Raw genomic sequence first — 13,350 nt, forward strand, 5'->3', positions numbered from 1 at the left:
TTGTTCAGAGAGTCCATAGCCAGTTTATTTACAGCTGAACTTTTTTTGGGTCTGGCAAATTTCAACCTTGATCAAGTTATATCCTGCTGCTCTTGTTCTTTTTATGCTTATCCTTCCACATAGAATAGTAGAATAATATGGAAACACTGAGTTTGAGCTTGTTGGGAGCAGTGATGGTTGTATCGTCTAACATCTGCTGGAAGGAAGGATCTGTAGTAACGCTCATTTGTGTACCTAGAATGCGGCATAGATTTATCTTTCTTATCTCTGTTATTTTTATGTTTTACTTTTACACCAACTTGGGGGTTGTCTTTTCTTTAGTGAATCTCTACCTTCCTTTAGATTATTCTGTGTGAATAAAGAGTTATAAAACTTGTAAATCTAAAGGTTTGTTGTTATTTTTTTTAAAGCTAATGGGCTAAGCAGAAAAATCTATCTCCTGAACCATTTTATATGGACAAAGAGGCCTTTATGGTGTATTCAACTCCAAGATCCTGTCCGTGTTCAGCACAGGGTTCCGTTCCAGGCCTTCTTTAGTCAAATTGATATTTTTCTTATGACTTATAATTAAATAATAACTTGAAATATATTTCCAATTTTATGCTGATCATAAACATTTTTATTGATTGTTATTCTGTTATCCACTCAGAAGCACAGCAAGAGTACTTTGAATTTCATAAAGACATGAGAAATGTTTCTGGGTTCTTGTAATTCTTCTGTGGGGTCTTTATGCTCCTCTGTTTAGATGAGCTTGAACAGAAGAATGGGGGGTGAGGAGAAGAAGAAAGTAGAGATGGAGTTATCAATCACAGCCGGGGCACCACAGGAGGTGAGCTACAGCCGGCCCATTGACAGGTTTTCCTTTGAAAGGCTCTTGCATCGCACTCATATTCATGCCGGTGAGAGGGAGGGGTGTGTGTGTGCGCGTGTGCATGCACATATATTGTATTGTATTGTGTTGTGTTCGTCTCAGGTGGCAGGGGCCAACACAAAGACCGGGCCATTAAAAGATAAGGGCGCACTGAAACCTAACCCAGCCTCCGTCAATCAGTTCCCCCTCCTCCTAACACACATGCACACAATGGTTGAGAAAAAGGGTGAAAAGGAAAGAAGGAGGGAGTGTTGGAAAGGTGTGAAATAAAGGCTAAAGAAACCAAACAATAAAGCAGAGAATTTATCAGCATGTGACGCATATTGTGAAGTAGTGCCTTGCTTACAAATTAGACTGATTTTTGAATGACAAAAACTTTCAAACTGTTTGTTTTTCTTCATGATGTTTATACATATCAGACTAACTGACTAACTTAGATATCAGACTAACTGATATCTAACCAGCTACGGTTTGCTGACCAAGCGGTTCAGACTGCCAATCCCACTTTCCACCACAAGGGGGCTCAGCAGACCTGTTATGATCTGGGGAGACCTAACAGTTTCTCTCCCCCCCCAGTTGTCCGTCCTCAATTACTCTGTCTGGTAAATAAAGAGAGAGGGGAAGGAATGAAAGCAGGGAAACGAGGAAAGAAAGAAGCACAAAAAAATGACACAAAGCAATATATAAATCTGAACGGACTCAGAGGGATGATAAGACCAAATGAGAGAAAAACAAGAGCCAAGAGTAAACAGAAGCAGAAAGGATTTCGTCTGCACGTGAGAGGAAGGGGAGGGAGAGAGAGGTGGGTCTAGATGACATCATGTGTTGCTATAGCCCAGCTGAGAGCTTGCAGGAAGACTTTTTTTTTATAATCAACATCTGCAGGAGTTGGCCCAGAGAGGAGGAGTAGGAGGAGGGGATGCATAGAGACAGAAGAGGAGACAAGGCCAGACAGAGAATAGAAAAAGAAAAGAGGAAATTTAACCCTGGGAAAGAGAGAGAAGCCCAACATGGAGATTTCGTCTCGTCAGTTGCTCCTACATGTTCTCACAGTGACAGCGAAAACTAGTAGATAGCAAGTTGGTGACATTTGAGGGGAAACAATTACATTAGTAGATTCTGAATTTCCTGTAATGATACAGTTTTCTATCAATCAATGATTTCTGGCCAATAAAAAGACCAAGGAATCAAGTTCCAAGATATAGGTTGCAACAAAGTTACACAAAATACAAACTCAAATCAGTGCAGATGATCGGGATCTTTCTATGTGACATCGTGTTTTTGATGTTTTGAATATTGTGTGATTCATATCATTGCCACGACTGTATTACCCCTTCAAACTTTCAAAATAATTTCACATTAAAACCATAAACTTCAATTCATGTAATGGACCAACACAAATTAGCACATAATTGTGAAGACAAAGTAATTAGAGTGCAGCTGTGTGTAATTAATTCATTTCAATACAAGTCCAGCTGTTTTGTTAAGGCCTTAGAGGTTTGTTAGGAGTAATAGTGAACAAACTGCACCATGAAGATCAAGTAGCACAGCAGGCAGGTCAGTTTAGTTACAAAACAATATCTTAAATAGTAGCTGCTGCTGGGATCCAGAACTCCAGGTGGCCAAATCTATCAACAAAATTACAGATGTCCTGTTGACATCTGTAATTTTGCTTTCATACCCCAAATCTGGCTTTTATTGAAAAGTGGCCGGACTGTTGAATTATTGAAAGAAACTCACAAGACGTTCCATCTGCAGTTTACCACAAGTCATGTAAGGGACACAGAAAGTCAGTAGAAGTATGTGTTCTAGTCAAATGAGACCAAATTTTTCCAACATGCAAAATGCCATGTGTGGTGAAAACTAATACTCTGAACACTCCGTCCCCACCATTAAACTGGGTGGTTACAAGCTGTTTTCTTTTTCCAGCAGGGACAGGGAAGCTAGTCAGAGTTGAAGGGAAGATGGATGGAACAAAAACAGGGCATTCCTGTAAGAAAATTTGTTATCGAGGCTCTAAATACTTAAGATTTAAATAGAGGTTCGCTTTCCAGCAGGACGGTGGCCGTAAACATGCAGCCTGAACAGCAACACAGTGGTTATCAAAGCGTATTCATCAGTTAGAATGGCCCAGTCAAAGCCCAGACATAAATCAGGTTCAGAATCTGTGGTAAAACTGATGCTTTCGATCCAATGTAAAAGTTTAAAATGTATCAATATTTTTTGCAAGGAACTATACAGATGACAAAGTCATACTTCTGCAGAGACATTCATGTCATACTCAAATATACTGCTCAAAAAAATAAAGGGAACACTTTAAGTGTTAAACACCTGTTTAAGTGTTCCCTTTATTTTTTTGAACAGTGTATATCAATACATAATTTGTGTGATACCAGAACTTGGCGCTAACATTATGACATAATTTGGCTGCATTTTGTCTTATTAATCTCATAGACTCATGTAAAATCCTTTTTTTTTTTGGAAGGATCCTTACATTTGCACGGATTCTGTTGATACACTCTGCTATTAAATTAGCGAGAGCCAAGTTGCATTATGATAATGCTTGTAGCCCTTCAGGTTGAACATACACAAACTCTGGATTGCTTTTCGCCTGGATGATCACTTCACCTTTGGTCTGACTGAGCCTGTATATTTTCAGTGGGTCATGTGAATAAATGTATATGTGTGTGTGTGTCTTGAGCTCATATGGTGAACACATACTATTCACACTAATTTATGGGGAAATTAAGGAAAAGAGAGAGAGAATCTTCTGAGTGAACAGAGAGGAAGAGAGAAAAATAAAATGTAACGTAAGTCTTAATATTACACAGAGTGCCAACAGACTGCTAGGAAATGAGTATAAAGTTTGTCTTGGCAGGAAGTCAGTCTCATTAAGATTTGTTGCTGCTCTTAGTGGACAATACCAACCACTTTAAAACATAAACTATGGGTCTAAGTGTGCATTAGCAGCTTCACCATGCAACAGTGAGCACTGCAAGATGAAGACTGGCATTTAAATGGCTGGGAATCATAATGTAGAAGGTGGAGGGGAGAAAAAGGCGAGCCAAAACAAAGAGCCTCAGCAGACGGTTGCTTTTAATTGTGCATCGTGACAAGGCAAAGCCCATTTTCGGACTGAAGCTTTCGTCTGGCCTTATTTTCCTGTGTTTTCACTTTGTGGGGTTCCTTGAAACCCGCTAAGTGCCACGAAGAGGGAAGGCAGGATTTTCGCAGCTCTCTGCCAGCGCTACTAAATATAGCTGCAGTCGCGGGAGGCCAAAACACAATCATTACTCTCTCTCAGAGACAATGGATAGAGGAAAGGAGGAGGAGAAGAAGAAGAGAGGAGGCAGAAGAGAGGGTAAGTTGAATCATGCAGAAAGAGAGGAAAGAAATGCAGAGCAAAGGAAAAAGCATGGAAGACAGAGAGAGAGGCAAAGAAGAGTTGGGATTAATCATACAGAGAGAGATAAATGGAAGATATAGCAGATGGGAGGATAAAAGAAATTAAGAGCATGCTAACAATAAAAGAAACCAAACCTCTGAAGATGGTATGCAGGTGCATCTTAATAAATTAGAAAATTACAAACAACTTAATTTTTTTCCCATTAGGTCAAACACTGAAAAGCATACGATTCAGATTCAATACAGAGTGATGTATGCTAAGCTTTTGTTTCTGCCACGCAGCACAAAATTGGTGATGAAAGTACTCGCAATAAACAAATATTACACAGCAGTTAAAAAACAAAAACAAAATTATTTTTGTTTTAAAATTTTTCTTGGAATTTTTACCAGCTTGGCAATAAACTAATCATGGAACATTTACTTAAATAAGCAAAGTCTGAGTTTGTAAAATAAAAATAAAAAATAAAAAAAGGATCTGTAAAAGCTCTATTGCTATATTCACAAAAACTTAAAGAATTTCCCCTATTTTCTTTTCTTTTTTTCTTTGACGATGATGATGATGAAGATGATTAGCATTATTTTTCAACTATCATCAGCAACTAGAAGCAGATATAGGTCACTCTTCGAAATCACCTGCTCAAAAGCTGCTTGGTCGCAAATGCAACCAAGTTGTTTGTGGTCCCATTTAACTTATACATTTAAATTAGAACAAGACAGGGGGTTAGGCAATGAATACTTTGTGTTGTAAGAGTTCATGAACCACATAAATGCAGTAATTAATGCTACAAAGAGGGTTGGTTGTATATAGTGTAAAGTACATGGAAATAAAGTTTGGCTACCATTTACAGTGTTAAAATCCATATTTTATTTGGCTTTTGAAATATTGTAATTATCTGAGACTTTGAATTTTGGGATCTTATAGGCTTGAAGCCATAATCATCAAAGTGAATTGAAATAAACATTTAAAAGACATCACTTTGCATATAATTAATCTATGTAACTTTTCAACTTAAATTACATTTTTGTTGGTATTCTAATGTGCTGAGAAGTATTTGTATTCAAAACTAATAGATTACCACAGAAATGTTTCTGTAAAACTGCATCCTTTATCTGTTTCTCCTATTAACATCTTGCTAAAGCCGTCTCCAGTAGATCCATGAAAGCTTTAATATAGACCGTACCTGCTTCCGTAGCTCCTCAGCCGCTCTCCTCGATGGCAACCCGTTGGCGGTGCCCCGACTGCTGGCCAAGGCCTGGAGCTCCCTGGCGTGCTCTCGCGCCTCCGCCCGCTCGCTGCGCTCCCTCAGTAGAGGTGGAGGAGGCGGCGGAGGAGGCGGCAGTGGAGGAGCGGGTGCATCCCTGCTGTGTGTGCCCGCCTTCGGCCTCGGACTCTCCCTGGTCCCTGCTTTGCTGTGGTTGTTAAAAACTGGAAAGGATTTAAAGAAAGATGGATCAGCTGTGTTGCTTTTAGCATTCTTAACTTATTCAACAATGACTATTCACAAGCACAATAAATAATAATAAAGAGACATAGGATAAAATATATCTTTATGAAGAGACCCGGATTTTAGCCAGAGCTCTTCTAAAAGTGCATGAACAGGATGAACTCTTTCAATTCATTTCAGTTCATTTTCTGAGGCTACAATTCATAACAAAGGTCATCTCAAGGCACTGAGGTTCAGATTAAGTTAAATGAGAGGCCGAATCCATTCAGTCAAATTCAGTTCAAGCCAATATAACCCAATTTGAACCCATTTACTTCAATCCAATTCCATATAATTGCATTTCTTTAAGCAGCCTTGCAGTAGCAAAGCAAACCAACGGATTGCATCGAACATTTGATTCGATTCAATCCCCCATCCTGAGCGTGCACTGAGAAACAGGCAATGAAAATGAAGAGGAAACACTCCCTTTTAACAGGAAGACACCTAGAGCAGAACCAGACTCAGGGTAGGCAGCCATCTGCTTTTGACCAGTTGGGGGTTGGGAGAGCAGGAGAGGGACACAAAAAAACACACACGTGCTACGGCTTGGATACCTGCTAGAAGAAAAGCACAAAGTTAATGATAGAAAAAACAGGATATTAATACATTATATAAAAAAAGCAGAATTAAGGTTATGATACTGAGCAGACGTTTCTTAGTGCTCTAACAGAGCAAAACTAAAGGAATGAGCATCAACTATAACTTTTATGCTAAAAGAATGTTTTAAGACTTGCTTTTCAGGTTACAGAGAAAATGCTGGAAGGCGGTTCTACAATAAAGATGTTTGATGGGGGAAGGAACTGTGTCTTATTCTACTTTGGGGAATTTAAGGAGGTGAAAGTCAGTAGAGAGAGCAAACTACTTGGGTAGAATAATGCTTATCATTATTATTATTATTATTATTATTATTATTATTATTATTATTATTTATAAGTCAAACATTCACAGCTTTTGAACTTGTTCATGGTTTGCCATGTTACAATCAAGAACCTTAGTGTATTTTATCGACAAAGACCAACAAAGTTACAGGCTCTTTTTGCTGCAATTACAGCTGCAAGTAGTCAGCAGCTATTTTGTCCTAGTTGAATGTGTGTTGCACTCTAACAGGTTTTCTTCCAGTACTGCAATGAGTTTTATCCATCTTTTGATCACCCCTCATCTTTCCTAAATGTAAATGCTATTTTGTTTGGAGTCATCAAAAAGATTGCATATCTCACTTTTTGATCAAACAATTTTGAAAATAAGACATCTGAGTCGTTTACTTTAAAGCCCTGCATTGTTTTCTGTTGGTCCATCACTGAAATTCTGACAAAATACAAGTTTGTGGTTGTAACATGTCAAAAGGCAATAAAAGGAAAGTCAAGGAGTGCTGATGGTAAGTCCTATTGCTAAAGGTTACTGAGCTAGCTCGAGGTCTCACAAAGATCCATTTGAGGAATTACATTCGTGGATTAAGATAGCAACGTGCCAACACTGATTCTAATTCTATTCTTCAGTCATATAGGAGCTAACAGTTAAACAGGCCAGAATTCAGTTAAAACAGCTCAGTTCACCAAGTAACAAGAAGATATTTAGCCCTCTTGAATCAGGTAAAAACTTTAATGGGGTACAACAAGCTAACATCGCACCCACAAAAAGCTTTAAAAAGGGAATGTGGAAAGTTCCTAAAGCAGGAATGCTATTAAAGTCATAGTGTGAGTTTTTCAAGTTACTGTCAATGTCAATAAGCTCCAGAGGGTTTTAACCACAATGACCAAGTGGAAAAATATGGATAAGCATTAGAGCGACAAACTTTTGGCAAATTCGCTAGAATATGCATGATTTACAGAGTGGATGAAGACGTCTTTATGCTGCTTGTCAATGAACTGGTTCAAAATGGGTTTTGAGACCTGCAGGTGATGCCACATGCATCCCAAATAGGCCTCTTTCCAGCCTTCACTTCATGTTTCTGCAAGCCTTTAGATGCGAAACTGTATAGAGGACATACAGTATATGAGTGCACGCATTCCAACACTTGTGAGCGTCTGGAGGTCTCATGTTGCCCCTGGCCTGTTGAAAGAGAAAATTCTTGACATTTTGAGAAGTGAGCTTAGCAAAAAAACTGGACCCATTAAAAGCTGTTTAATTCAGCCAAGTCAACATGGCGGATGGCCAAAATGAGAAATAGTAGCAGAAAGAGGGAGTGCTGATGAATGACCTACAATGTAAAGCATTTCCTACCTCCCTCTACCTCCTTGAGTAAAACATCTCTCAACATTTCACCAATATTACTTTTCCTTTTTCTCAATTGCCCTCATTCTCCTTTTGGCTTCCCACTCTTCTTCTGCCCAAGAGCCCATATAAGCATTCCTGTTGGACAGGAGCCCAAGATGCATATTAAACTGTCCCATTTGATAAATCCTAATTCAGCAAGATACATTTTAAATGCTGTCGACTCTTGGATACACAAATGTCCATTTCGATGTCCTTAACCTCACCCATCTCTATTGTCCCCTACAAAGCATATCTGCATGTTTTCTTTCTTATCTATTTATTTAGCATATCAGCGCGAAGGCGCCAAGTTGCTTTGCAAACACTGTTTGTGTGCCAGATAAAAAAAGGAGAATAAGCTGTCCTCATGCACAGAGCAAGCCTGGATCTGTTCACACAGGTTTCACTGTCCTTCTGTTTGCGCTTCATGTACAGTTTAACATTTTAGCTACATGTGTTCTAGGAAAGATGAGGGAAGCCTGTGTGCTCCTAAGAGACTAGCCCGATTCTCAATGTGAGTTCAAACACACAAATCTAAAGGAAGTTTTCACCTTGTTCTAAATCCCATTAATCTATCTCCAGTTTACTCCTCTACATTCCAGGGGGTTGGGGGGTTTGAGGGGAGAGACATTTTACACACCAAGAAAGGAGTTAAAGTCGGGGACGGAAAGGGGAGGAAATATGAAACTCAGGCCCTGCTTCATTGAAAACATCGGATTGGAAGAAAAACCATAGGTTAAGTTTGTGTATATAAAAGTCATATTGAGGTTACAGGATTCACCCCCTACCTACAATAAAATAACCACTGGAGTTTTCTCCAACTGTTTGCACTTCCAGTCAGTTCACTCTTCTTATATATGCAGAAAAATATACTGATTATGTGGAAATATTTAATGTTGCATAATGCTCCCTCAAGGTGTGGAATCTAGCAGAGCACCATCTATCGCTATTAATAAGGCAACATCATTTCAAAACTTGATGTTTTGTTAATATTCAAGACATCCCATAAAGATTTAGAGTCTACACTATTCGTCAAATCCAATTAAAAACTAAGCGGAAGTTGGATTATGTTGGAAAATCTGTGTAAATAATGTGATACCCTGATGTTTTTACTTGAAATGATGAGAATCTAACAAGACCCTATCAATGCAAATTTAATAAGATTAAGACTTCTTATAAATTTACCAAGTGTTAATTCTATGCATAAGCTTAAGTCTATGCAATAAGATCAATATAATGCTGTGGTCTTTGGATTTTTGCTAGTGTGGGATTTTCTAAATGTCATGCGCCGTGTGCACAAATGTGTGCACTCATCTGAATGTCTGCGCTGCCCCCTAGGGGTGTACATATGCTGGAAGAGTGTTACATGTGTGTGTCTGGGGTCTTGGCCAGCTGTTGCAGTATGTGCATAAACACCTTGTTAGGGCTTAGTAAGATAAGTGTTAATTGGGGTGGAAAGAATTGATGCACTGCTCTGCAACTCTATGCAGCATGCTTCTTGTTGCCACGGTTCAAAGCAGAAGTGCAAACAGCTATCTGCTTACATGTGAAGACTAACATATGCACACAAATGAGAACAAGAACTACACATCTGTCTTTTGTTCGTTTATGATCCATGGTATGCTTCTGAACTTTCAAGTCAGCTCTAGTTATTCTTAAAGGTATGTAATCCTTCGCCTGTGCTCTTCTCTGCTTTTTTGTTCTCTTTTCTTTGTTTTCTCTTCTAGCTCTTCTCCACTTGCTTCATTCCTGTCTTTCTCTCCTTCATTAACTCCTCTCACCAGGATCTTTGAGGTACATTACACTAACTAAAAACATGCAGTCTGGTGTGTGAGCTCAACGTTAGTTAGTCATAAACACATGGCGCGCTTTGTTCCGACCTCCAGTTCTGGCCCTTACCGTGCCCATTGAGCGGCTGCCTGGTGGGGAGTTTGCCCTTGCGAGGTGTAGAGTTGCAAGAGGAGGAGGCCGAGGCTTGGCTGCTGCCCCCTGCACCTTGTGTGTGGACTCCTGCGCTGTTCCGCACCTCCTCTTCCTCCTCATCTTCTTCCTCCTCCAGGTCCTCCTCCTCCTGGGAGCTTCCAAAATAGGCCATATTACTGGGCAAGGCAGAGGAACCTGAGCACACAAAGGGAAAAATGGAAAAAAGAACGTAAGAGGTTTTCCTATAAGTTTTTTATGTCAAAAATCTGAGATTAACTCTCAGAAGTCTCTGTAGATTTCTCTGATCACAGTATGAACACAAAATGTAGTTTTAATTTATGACAAATGTATCCACAGAAGTGGACGGATGGACAAATGGATGGGCGGGCGGACAGACAGATGGACACAAAAACTAATGGACGGCAGGATGGGTGTTTGGACAAACTGATACGCGGGTGGTTGGATGGACAAAATAAAGGATGGATGGACACAAGAGTAGCTGGTTGGACAAACTAATGAGTAGAGGAATGGATTGACATACAGAGATAAAATGACAGATGGACAGAAGGACAGACAAACAGATGGATGCATAAACTAATGGATGTAAGGATGGGAGAATAGATTGATGGATAGACATGTGAAATGATGAATGAGCAAATTAATAGATGGATGTAAACTTAAGATTGAGAGACGAATAGAGGGATGGATGAATGACTTTTCAAACTGAACAAAGTCTGGAAGAACAAAACATGCTTCCAATCACCTATTTTTTCTCATACTTGAGCAAATCTGAAAAAAAGGTAAATTAAATTCCTTTCTTTTGAAATCTGCATAAGAACCTCAATTCAAGGTCGTAGCCAGTGAAATTGAAAATGAGGCCTGAACGCAGATTTAGTCAAAAAGTCTATGTTAAACCCGATCCAGCTGTTGGTATATGAGAAGGTATCTCTTTTGATTGTAATCTGAAATCTTCCAAATGGATCAACATCAGTGTTGAAGCATTACCATAAAAATAAGCCCCACTGAGGTTTGAGTGTAATGCTGATTGTGCTGCTGTTTTTAATCTGTTATTATCCCAGCTGGTGGCCCATTGATGCTCTCCGAGCCGCTCAGAACGGAGTACCGCCATTGTTACACTCACAGTTAAATGCACAAACATAATCAAGGACATGCACGGCACAATGTTAGACTGATGACAGCTCTGTTGTTTCTGAATACGCCAGCACAACTAACATTTTCCAATCTGCTGCTGATAAGCTGCATTTGAAGATTTTACATTTCTAATTTGACACTCGGTGCCTATTGTTTCTGGTGTTTTTCCCTGCATTTCTGTTGAACCAACTTGTTTTTCTAACGGCACTGCACGGCAATGAAAGTAGTCCAACACAGAGCAGAGGGAAAAGGAGAACGCATTTTTACTGATAGCTGGGATTGGGTCCAGAAAACTGACATTGTGCAACAAGCAGTCTCTTTTTCCACGGAGGCTCCAGCTTTTGACAGTTCTGAGACATACATTATGTACATGTGCTCACATTACTTGTGAAAGTCTCACGCAGCAAAGCCAATCCCAAATCTGTCTCTTACACTCTTCCAAACAGGATTACAGTCAATTACCGACCCTATTGGAAAAGAAAGCCGATGTTCTCCCTCTTTCCTTTTTCTGTCATAGCCCATAACTTTCATTGTCGTCTCTCAGAAATGCAGCTTAGTATGAGCACTAAGGAGGTGAACTGTTTTTGGCAGCAGATGGCCTCTAACGTTACCTCAATAAGCCCCAAACAAAAGGTCACAGAGCCAACAGCAGTATTAATAAATCCCACAAAGCTGCAATAATAAATCAGTGGGTCAAACACTTTTATAGTCCAACAGATGTAAGTATAAAACAGTTTTTTGGGGGGAAATTTTACTTTCATATATTGCAGCTGTTATGGGTAACTTAAATAATTTTACTTATTAAAAAGCAGAAACTCCCTTCAGTTATGGGATTTGTATTAATTGAAAAAATCTACATTAAAAAAAAATCTAACAGCATACTCACAACTAGAGATGCACCGATGTGAAAATTTGGGCTGACAGCAATATCAATATTGCTATTATGGCTGAAAACCAAGATTTCACTTCACTGCATCACTACCATATGCCTAAACAAATGCAACACAGCCAACATCCTACCATCCCAAAACACAAACAACAAAATGGAAATAAATAGTAGTTGATGGCCCAGATTTATCTAAGGAACAAATATTTTAAAATACTCTTTTTTTGCTCATCTGGCAGTCTGAGTGGCCAAATTAAAACATTTCACCCTAAAACAACAAAAGAAAGAAAATAATTTGATTTGTGGCATTTTAATATGTGGTACTAAATTACAAAGCTTCTGAAGTCAGCTTTGTAATTTGGTCAAATAAATGTGGTCATTTCACATTTATCCAACTTTTACGTTATTGACGTGAGGCATGCATCATAATTCTGCACCCAGATGCAATAAATCCAGACAAATAATGGATAAAGTTAACGTTTTTCTTAGGTTCCTTCATCTTGTCACAACGCTGTCAGCTCCAATTGCTCAACAAGCTAAACAAATAAACAAAAAAACTGACGCATAGATCGCACCATCCATTATTACTTCTGTAAACACAGTGCTGGTGTGTAGCGTAAATTTTTTCTGCGTGTGCAGGTTGCTTTGTGATCGTCAACCATTCACATAGCGAAGGTCATAGATTTGAGATCTTACTAACAACATTTCACCTTCACTATAATAAAAAGTGCTGAGTTATGACAAATATTAAAAGTAACTTGAACATATAGAAGTGTTACAGAAAGAAAAGCAGTTTCAACCGTCAGAATTTTGACATCATTAGAGTATTGAGCCCTGTTTAGGTGAAAATGAAACAAAATGGTTCACCTTTATGTAGTTTTGTTTTGTCTTAAAAGTCAAGTGCATATGCATTTGAATTCCACATGAAAAGATTGGAGCAAAAGGTTGCAAACAAAGGAGCCTTCCTGAGTAACAGCAGTCAAAATATCTGGACTAAGAGTTCATTTCAGCTAAATCATAGAATCCAGCTGGTCAGCAGACGTGGGATAACGGAGCAAAGTGTTTCTGGAAAAATATGGTGAAAATACAAAGGTTAGTTTACGTCACTGTACAGCGATAAAGTTGTTCATTTCTTCTGAGTTTAACTCTCATCTCGCTATTCATTTGCATGAAATTAATCTTGCAGGAAACTGCCTCAAAACAAAATGAAAGATGCCTGATTTATGAGGAGCTTCAAAGATTTTTCCACTATCAGTATCCCCTATTAAAAAACAGCAACACGCCCTGTTCTTTTTTATTGAAAGGCACTACAGAGAAAAAGCTAAGGAACAGACTCTTCCCCTCTTTTTAATTTTGTAATCGGGTGTTTGTAATTGCCG

The 13,350-nt window shown here is 39.0% G+C and overlaps 1 protein-coding gene across 1 annotated transcript in view; it reads right to left on the minus strand.

Annotated features, from left to right (window-relative positions):
- The window catches only part of jarid2 (jumonji and AT-rich interaction domain containing 2), a 113,654-nt gene that overhangs the window by 14,573 nt on the left and 85,731 nt on the right, over positions 1 to 13,350 (minus strand). Inside the window, exons 5-6 of the mRNA XM_014476106.2 lie at positions 9,910 to 10,128; positions 5,458 to 5,702 (exon numbers count right to left, since the gene is read on the minus strand). Of these exons, the coding sequence (XP_014331592.2) occupies positions 5,458 to 5,702; positions 9,910 to 10,128 (464 nt within the window). The remainder of the gene's footprint in view (positions 1 to 5,457; positions 5,703 to 9,909; positions 10,129 to 13,350) is intronic.

This window comes from Xiphophorus maculatus, chromosome 13 (assembly GCF_002775205.1).
Source record: "Xiphophorus maculatus strain JP 163 A chromosome 13, X_maculatus-5.0-male, whole genome shotgun sequence".
Lineage (NCBI taxonomy): Eukaryota > Metazoa > Chordata > Actinopteri > Cyprinodontiformes > Poeciliidae > Xiphophorus > Xiphophorus maculatus.